The sequence below is a fragment of the Mastigoproctus giganteus genome, chromosome 12 (assembly GCF_048544385.1).
Source record: "Mastigoproctus giganteus isolate SK-2022 chromosome 12, ASM4854438v1, whole genome shotgun sequence".
In the NCBI taxonomy this organism is placed as follows: Eukaryota; Metazoa; Arthropoda; class Arachnida; order Uropygi; family Thelyphonidae; genus Mastigoproctus; species Mastigoproctus giganteus.
This window is the reverse complement of record NC_143586.1, coordinates 135088638-135098277: the sequence shown is the minus strand read 5'-3', so window position 1 is coordinate 135098277 and position 9640 is coordinate 135088638. Positions and strand designations below refer to the sequence as shown.

At 35.8% G+C, this 9640-nt stretch overlaps 1 protein-coding gene across 1 annotated transcript in view; it reads right to left on the bottom strand.

The window, feature by feature from the left end:
* The window catches only part of LOC150077443 (caprin-1-like), a 174127-nt gene extending 164761 nt beyond the window's left edge, over positions 1–9366 (bottom strand). The window contains exon 1 of the mRNA XM_090386390.1: positions 9182–9366. Coding sequence (XP_090242516.1) covers positions 9182–9293 — 112 coding nt within the window. The 5' untranslated portion in view covers positions 9294–9366. The remainder of the gene's footprint in view (positions 1–9181) is intronic.
* Between the last annotated feature and the right edge of the window lie 274 nt (positions 9367–9640).

Here is a 9640-nt window from a genome sequence, read left to right as displayed (position 1 = left end):
GGCAGGGTTGTTAATGACAGTAACAATGGTATGCGGCTGCAAAGAGATCTAGAAAAGTTGGGCAGATGGGCTGAGAAGTGGCAACTGAAGTTTAACATTGACAAATGCAAAGTACTGTGTATGGGTAGCAGTAACCCTAGAGAAATGTACCAACTGTGTGATGTTACACTCAGGGTAGTGGAGAATGAAAGAGACCTGGGGGTTATTGTGCATTCAGATATGAAGTTTTCTGAGCAGTTCAAACAGGCTGTCAGAGCAGGTCATGGGGTATTGTCAACGACATACAGGAATTTTGCTAGCATGGATAAGGAGGTGATTATCCCCTTGTATAAGGGCAATGGTCAGGACACACCTTGGGTACCGCTTACAGGTCTGGAAGCCTCATTTTAGGAAGGATGTAGCGTTGCTAGAATGAATACAGAGAAGGGGAACAAAGGGGTGCTCTTACAAAGAAAGGCTTAAGTTCTTCTGCAAATTGCAGCATCTGGAGACTAGGCACCTGTGAGGTGATCTGATTAAGGTGTATAAGGCCTTGAATGGATTGAAGAGCTGAGTGCTGATGAGATTCTTCCTCTTGTTCAGATTACAAACCTTGAGGGGGCATAGATTCAAATTGGGAAGGACAGTTGTAGAACAGATGTCAGAAGTTTGCCTTTAGCCAGTGAGTAGTTGATTGCTGGAACAAACTTCCATCTGTTGTTGTGCTTAAATTGATAGCTTAAATAAATTCAAGGAAGAAGTGGACAAACTTTTGGACCAAATGGATGGATGAAATGGGAAGTTTTTTTTTTTTTTTTTGGTTGATGCTGAATAAGCTTGCTTTCTCGCAGCATATGGATTGCTAATCATGCAAAAGAGTTCACTTATGGATGGCAGTATCGTATTGTTTTTTATGTTGTTTGTGAAAAAGAATGTTTGATGCAGAAAAAAAATTCCAGATTGACCAACACATGAAAACAATGCTGCAAAAAAAATTAATTAAATTAAGTTAATAAATGAAAAGTTGGTCGATCAATCACTTTTAACCAAGCCAAGTGCCTTAAAAGAGAAAAAATGGCTTTTTCAAAAGGATCTCTGTCTTGCCTCGGTAAGCAGTAAAATTTATTTCAATAAGTTAAGAAACTCACTTTTCAAATAATTTCTGAAAAAATATTGTATAAATCAAAACATTCCAAATTTACCTTGAGGGAAAGTTATCATAATAAAATTAGTGAAATTTGTCAAGATATTGGAAAAAATTGTATCTGGATATCAGCGATATGACGGCAGATGCTTCCGGCCATTATACTGCACATTTGGTATGGAGGAAATTAGATAGAGCCTTCGTGCATGAATCTGCTTGCTTGTGAAGTTCTCTAAAATGCAAATTACTCCAAAATTGCAAGATTTATGGATGATTCTTTACAGTCATTATGGCAGAGTGACAATCAACCCATGGTAAAAAAGTCTGAATTTTTGTTAGTGACACTGGTCCATATACAGTCAATTCCGGTTATTTGGGACACATCAAGACTAGTGCATTTTGGCCCGATTATCCAAAGTTCCACATAAAAAAAAGTAATAAATACAATGGACCACCACTTTACAATTGGTTCAATGTACAATGAAATCAAATTACGATGGAGCCACCATAGTAAAGTACCGTTCACTATACGATGTGTAGTAAGTGCCAATCATTGTGATCACTTTTGTGAATTGAATTTTAATTATATTAAATAGCAATTCTAATTAGCAAAAATATGAGGGATATTATCCACAGGTTATAAAAGTAAAGATATATTAAGCAAAAATTTACCCTTTATCTTACTAATTAAAAAATTAAATGATACGTGAAAATTGGAAGATATACACGATAATCAGAATAATTAATACATACTGCAATATGTACATACTAACTAGTTGACACTTCTGTCCACTGACATTTGTGGGTGGGGCTTAAAATTTAAACCAGTAAAAAGATAAGCAATTAATAACAAAGAACACGGCACACACAAATTGCAATTAACACAATACATGCAAGTTATGAGAATGGAGTAACAAGTTACGAAGCTTTCATAATAGGAATAAATTTTTCTGTTTATACTCCGGCACTACAACCAAGTCAGTAGAGTTTACAATAAATCGTCAATACAAATATTTATCGTATTTAGTAGTCATGGGCTTGAACCCCGGTCCACTCAAGGAATGCGTGCTATGCACTCTCGCTCCTGACCACTGGGCTACGTCAGGCCTGTTGAAGAGAAGATTCTGAAAATTAATTTTTTTATATGATTGAAGATTCCATGGAAGTGCAAACAGATTTCACCATAATAACCCACAGAATTCCAGCTGTCGGTGTTAAAGCAAATTTAATAAGATCGAGTTTACTATCCGTTTATGATAGATTGCACTAACAGAAAAGCCCAATAAACAGGTGACTGCTAATTGTTTTTGTTTTATGGCTGTGACCACCAGAAATTCGACCGAACCACGTGGTATAGTCCGAGACAATCGTAGGGTAATCTTCAGTGTACGGTCTCCTGCCCTGATTAAATGCTATGTTGTCCCAATTAAGCGAATTAAACTCTGGCTATTTTCTCGATTGGATTCTGTTTTTTTAAGATTTGCCCCAAATCGGCTGCTCCGATTAACCGGTGGCCCAAATAACAGGAATCCAATGTATATAATAAAAGCAGCTTTTGCATTATAAGTTTTCTATCCATACCTAACAGCTTAGCCCATGGCTTACATCAATGTTTCACAAACTTACAATAACTACGTACTCCTTTTGGCAGTTTAGTCTTACCAGCATACACCTTCTCAGCCAAAGATAATTTTGGGCTAGTTTTAATTAAACTGTTTTATATAGACTAGAACAAATACATTACAATATATAGTAGCCATTGCCAATTTCATCACTAAGTTGAGAAAAAAGCTGGACATTAAGATGGCAGCTTTTCAGAAACTTGAAATTTTTGACAGCGTATTAAAAAAAAAAAAAAAAAAAAAAAAAAGATTATATAGCTCTATCATCTTTAATAATCCAATGAACTAAAACCGCAATTCTAATAAATGAAATGTTTTACACAATACTATTATTGGCAGCCATATATGGTGCAAGGAAGCCTGAGGCTTATGCTGCACCAGGGAAAAAAAAAAAAAAAAAAAAAAAAGTTCCCGAGTTACCCTGAGAGAGAGAGAGAGAGAGAGAGAGAGAGAGAGAGAGAGAGAGGGGGGGGAGAGAGAGAGAGAGAGAGAGAGAGAGAGAGAGAGAGAGAGAGAGAGAGAGAGAGAAAATGAATCACCAACAAAGATGATATCCAGCTCAGGACCCTGGGTGTGCCAAGCCCATAGTCACCAGATGTGTATACATAACATATAAAAGATTTGGGTTTAGTTTTGATCAAATAAAGTGGCAGATTTAATTCCCTGTGATTGCTATAAGCAGAACCCACTCTATTAAATTTAATGAATTGTTTTCTGCAGCTTAAAAAACTATGATGAAGTAAAATAAAAATATTCTGCCATGTACCATTTTAAACCCTTTTGCATACCCCTGAGGATATGAGTATGCTTACATGTTACTGGCTTTGGGAAACACTAGCAAAAACAATTCAGGGCAATTTTAGTAAAGTTCCAGGTTAGTAAAGTTAATAAAGTGTGTTTTGTGAAAAACCCCCTGCACATGTAGCTATTTGCAGAGATATACAACCTAGCCTTCTTCCATCAATGCCTATACTAACAAGGTGAAAAACATGAGTTACATGCAGGATTGCTTTATGGTAAAAACTATATAGAAAAATATTCTTTAAAAAAAAAAAATTGTTAGATACTGTGTATGCTGCAGCTACTGGTTACTAAGGAAATTCTTTCTGATTCTTTGGTCAGAAAAGAATTGCTGTTTGTCAAGAATGACAATTGTTAAAAGGTTATAAATTGCTATCAGCAAGGATGGGGAAAGATAAAAGGTGGGATAATGTCATTAATGGGCAAACAATAATAGATCTTAGTCACTCATATGGCAGTTCATCCACTGCTCATTGTAATAGCTTAAAGATTTGCTCATTACACAAGTGAAACTCTTAACCACCATGACTGCTTTAACCATGAAATGTTGCTCATGAAATACATCATTTCCATTCAACTCTTCTCTACTTAACCCCGGGGGCTCACATCTGGTGAGTATGGGCTTGGCACACCCAGGGTCCTGAGCTGGATATCATCATTCTTCTCTTTCCTGGTGATTCCCTTCTACTTTTGACACACACACACACACTCTCTCTCTCTCTCTCTCTCTCTCTCTCTCTCTCTCTCTCTCTCTCTCAGGGTTACTCGGTAACTTTTTTTTTTTTTTTTTTTTTTTTTTCCTGGTGCAGCATAAGCCTCAGGCTTCCTTGCATCATATGGATATTAATAATAATAATAATAATAATTTGCTCGCAATAGCTGAAATCTTGTTACAACTGTGCTTGTTATAAATGAGTGTGACTATATGTTAAATTGTAAAAGAGGTTGTGATAAGGATGCATAAGTGTGTGAATAAAATGTTTGCTGTGTCCCATTATGACATAGAATCAATGGTAATTTAAGTTTACTCATAAATTAAAAAAAAAAAAAAAAATTGCATAGTCTATATTCAAGGTGATGTGCTGTGTTGAGCAAATGTGAATGACCGAATTAGTGACTGGGAATGTCAACGTCAAGTGCCAGAATACTTGCACTCTGGATATATGTATCAAAGAAATAAAATGATTGTGCTTACAAGTTAAGATGTGAAATAGCATTTTAATGGTTGGTCATGCATATAAACTGCAGTGACCAAATGAATACTTGATCTGTTAAAAAAAAAAGTGTTTGTCATAGTTGGTTATATCTGCAGCTTTTGATCTAGTCTGTGTGTAAGATGAAGGATGAAATGGAGAAGTATGAGAGAAAGATGTAACTTGATTGCCCCCACAAATGTATATGCAGAAAAAAAAAGTATTTGTGTACATAAGTGTAACAGGTCCTCCCCAAACTGACTGCAGTGAGGGTAACCTACCCAGGAAAGGCCCCCCCCCCCACCGTCCTGACACTGGTTTCAGCTGGTCTGGCCAGTGTGGGATTTAATGCACAAATAGTCCACTAGTGACTTCCTCCCCAATAACCAGGACTTGCCCAACCCTCTCTCCACCACCCACCACAAACTTTTTGCCTCACAGGCCCTACCACCCTAATATTTTTAATGCTCTTAACAGTCCCCCCTGTGGAGGATTTCCTCTACAGGAGTGACCCCTCTACCCCCTTAACTTATGAATTACTAGTGGAAGTCTTTCTATCATCCACCTCCTTTACCTATACTCCCTTATTTAGTTATCCCCTCCACGCTCCTTTCCAAGAAAAACTGATTTTTTTTTTTGGTGGTCCTCTCTAGCAAGCTCAGGTGATGCCAGGATTTGCCCAGCCAGAGAACTTGATCCTACTACCTGGCCTAAATCCCAATGCTTGGTATGGTAACTAAGCATCAGAGGTGTTCCATGGGCCACAAAAGGCTAAGAGTCCAAATAAACAATATAACTAATTCTACACTACACAAACCACATATCACTCACACTATCTGGCCCTTAAAGGGTGCTGTACTCAACACAAGAGAATTGACCGTGGAGTTGTGGGGAACCAATGGTGCTGCTTGACACTATGTATTATGCAATGAATGACATGGTACGCTTTATACTTTTTAAGGTGAACATTTTTTCCATATACACCTGCATTTCTCTGAAGATAAATCCTTCAATACTTCTTTAACCCTGAATCAGTCACACAGAGTTTATTTAACCCTGACAATATTTTGGCAATTTGTGCTTCACCTACTCAGTTCACACAGCTGAAACTTCTAATAGCTATTGAAAATATTTTTGAATTCTCTGCTGAAAATACCAGAAATGTCTGCTAATTATTGCACAATTAGGAAAACTGTATGATAAAGTTAACTAATTATATGCAGGTGTTGACTGACACATGTCATATACAGTTACTGACAGCAAGTTCACTTCACCACCGCATATTTTCCTCCAATTGGTAACATTCTCTGGCTTTGTAACATAGATACACCATCTAGAATCAAACTGATGATGCATACACTGCACATTTCATGCAGCAAGCACTCCTGTTACTGACAGGCTGGTGGCTAATTATAGCATATAATCATAAAATAATTTATTAATATGTTAATAGTATTAATATTTCACAAAACGGATTCTTCTGCTCCTATGTCTATCTTCAGTGACACTCAGATTTCTAGACAAGATCACATATCTTTATTAACGATTACCGTCTTCTAATCTCTCTTGGCATAATCACATCACAAATACTGCTTCCTCTGCATCTAAAAATCTGAGTTCTTACTTTCACTCTCGGCATTATTTTTCTTCTAAACAGCTACTCTGTAAAAATTTCAAATCTGCCCTACCATGGAATACTGTTCCCAAATCTAGGGCAGTGTCCCCATAACCTCTGACTTCTAGATTCCTTTCAAAAGGGGGCAATTAAATTAATAAATGACCTATATCTTACAAAGTCTATCCACTCTGTCTCACAGGTGTTCTGTTCCTGCTGTATGCTTTTCTGTAGATACGCCCACAGACACTGTTCTTCCAAATTGGCTTTTATAAATCCCTCTCTCTTCCAAATCAGTACGAACAAGTGCTGCAACCAGTCAGCATCCTTTTACTTCCCAACTTAAAACTCAGAGAATTGACTTTTCTTCTTCCTCATTTATCCCTTCATTTTCTAGAACAACCTCCCTTCAAATATATTTCCTGAAAATTACAGCCTATAGAAATTCAAGTCTATGTCAACAAATATCTTCTTTCATCATCTCAACCTTCAACCCACACGTTACTAAGTACTACAGATTCTAATATCTTTCATATTTGGAGTTATAATCAAAAAAATAATAACGATAATAATAAAAAAGAGAGAGAGAGAAAATAAAAGAACATCTCTGTATTAAGCAGTTATGTGGACTTCCACCATGGTCAATTCATTGCTTTGCCTAAGTGAATCTAGGTTGATAAAACCAAGTGCAAAAACATAAGCAATAAGTTGACTCTTAATATGATGAAAGCATAATTAATGGTGAAACAATTCGATTTTACTTATGCACAGATTAGGAAACTGTACATGCCTGATGGGTATAAACTTCAAATAAAAGGACAAATATACATAAACTAAGCAATCAAAATTAAACATGCAATAGCCATCAAGTGCATTACAGCACTGACAACCTAATAGCCATGCATCTATACTTTGTTTGGAGCCATTTCAAAACTTACACTTTTCTTTTTTCTAGATTTCAAACCTTCTTGTCCATCATATTCGTGATTTGTTTTACAGGGTCTAAGGCTTCAAATGAGGCTTGTTTCTCAGGTTTGGCAGAGGCAGAAGGCATCCTTCTGTACTGATCTTTCTACAATCTACGACATTACACCACATGGTAACCTCTTACTATATTTATTCCATTGTACCATAGTACATTATAGCATGGCAAACATATTTATTCCCAGAATTATCGTAAGGGTATTACCAGAAAAATATTACATGAGTGTTACATCATAAACATTAAGTAGTCATGTGAAAGGGTGCAGAAGCACACACCATGGTTCAAGTCCATGTGACTGCTAATTAAGGTTAATGATTGTGTTCAGTATCAAAATAATTAATGTAAGTTCTTCTGACTTAGAAGCTGTGCCAGAGTATAAAAAAGGGGATTCGGGCCTGATGTAGCTGAGTGGTCAGGAGAAAGAGTGAAATAGCACACACTCCTTGAGCAAACCAGGTTTCAAGCCTACATAACTACTAAATACAACTGATTGTATTCATGATTTACTCAACTCTTTTGACCTGGAGGTCATCCCAGAGTATAAAAAAAGGTTATAAGAATTCTTAACTTCTTGTTTCAATAATTGTTTCTCTCTGTTTTTGCTGGAATATTTTTTAATGTTGTTGATTATATATAAAGTATAATTAAATTCAATTATGCTGTTTAGCTTTCTATTTGAAGTATTCAATATTTTTTGGTCCATATTCCTTCTACAATACTCTTCCTCTCAATTTAACCTCAATTTTGTTCTCTTCAATGTTTCTATATTTAAGCACTGGTTTTCATTGTATTAGCTTCCTGCAGGTCTTATCCAGTGCTCGTCTATTTTAATTTAGATATAATTCAATTTACAATATATATATATATCAAAATTAAATGATATTTTTGATATTTTATTCATACACATTGGGAGTGGGGTGGAGGAAGATGGAAAAGTATCTTAATCTGTCATTCACACACTGCCATTACAGCATGACGTACACAATGTGTTGCATGTGCAATTACTTCGTTCCAGCAAGTGTCCCTGATACTGCTGCATTGATTTCAGTATTTGAAAATATTATAACCACAAATGGTGCATTATGATCAAATTATTCAATATGCCTATTCCCCCCCCCCCCAAAAAAAACATATGGCAGTGGCTCATATTTTGCAATATCATACTTGGTGCCTGAGAAGATGTCCATATATCTAACATTAGCCAGTTTAAATCCGCCTCTGTACGTATATTCTAATACCTCTCGTGTTTGGGGTTCACATAAAAAAAAAAAAAATCTGGTGTTCACGTTCTGATTACTCGACAGCCATGAACACCACATTATTGGTGTCCTTCGAAAAATTCACTCGACGAACAAATAGGAATGAACAAATTGTTTGGAGTTCTGCATCGCTTTTCATGGGGAAACACTTCTATGACATTCATGGCAAAATGTCAAGGAACGAACGCTAGTTATATAGTATTGCAACTTCAATAAAATTCTAAGCAAAGGAAAACGATTCCCCAAAATTATGATAATTCTGGCAGTAATAATATTTATTATTATGCAAAATGTAATAGTTTTCTAATACTGTATAACATTTTACCGAAAATATCATGGCTGCCATGTTTGATAACAAAAACGTTACTAAATCGGAAATAAAATATCTTCATTATGAACAACTAAGAAATCATATATATTTATTAAATAACTGAACTACTCAAGTAAATAAATGAAATCCAAATATCAAAAAATTGCAACACAAAACCATCACAGGTAAACGAATTGCGTCATGTAGTAGGCTTAAAAGAAAGGTAACACATGATGTTGTATACTTTGTTTGGAGCTTTTTCAAAACTTACTTTTCTTTTTTCTAGATTTCGAACCTTCTTGTCCATCATATTCGTGATTTGTTTTACAGGGTCTAAGGCCTCAAACGAGGCTTGTTTCTCAGGTTTGGCAGAGGCGGAAGGCATCCTTCTGTACCGATCTTTCTACAATCTACGACGTTACACTTCACGTGGTCACCTCTTACTATACTTATTCCACTATTCCATAGTACATTATAGCATGCCAAACATATTTATTCCCAGAATTATTATCGTAAGGGCATTACCAGAAAAATATTAGAGGAGTGTTACGTCATAAACATTAATAATTAATTAATTTAAATTAAAAGCTTTGCATCACTAAAATAAGAAAAATGATATCCTTAAAATTTACAATAAACTATTATCAGCGTTTCGAAGCGATTCGAATCCGACATAAACAATACGTTGACGCTCTACTAGATATAGGACCTCTCGCGGGGTAAACAATAGTT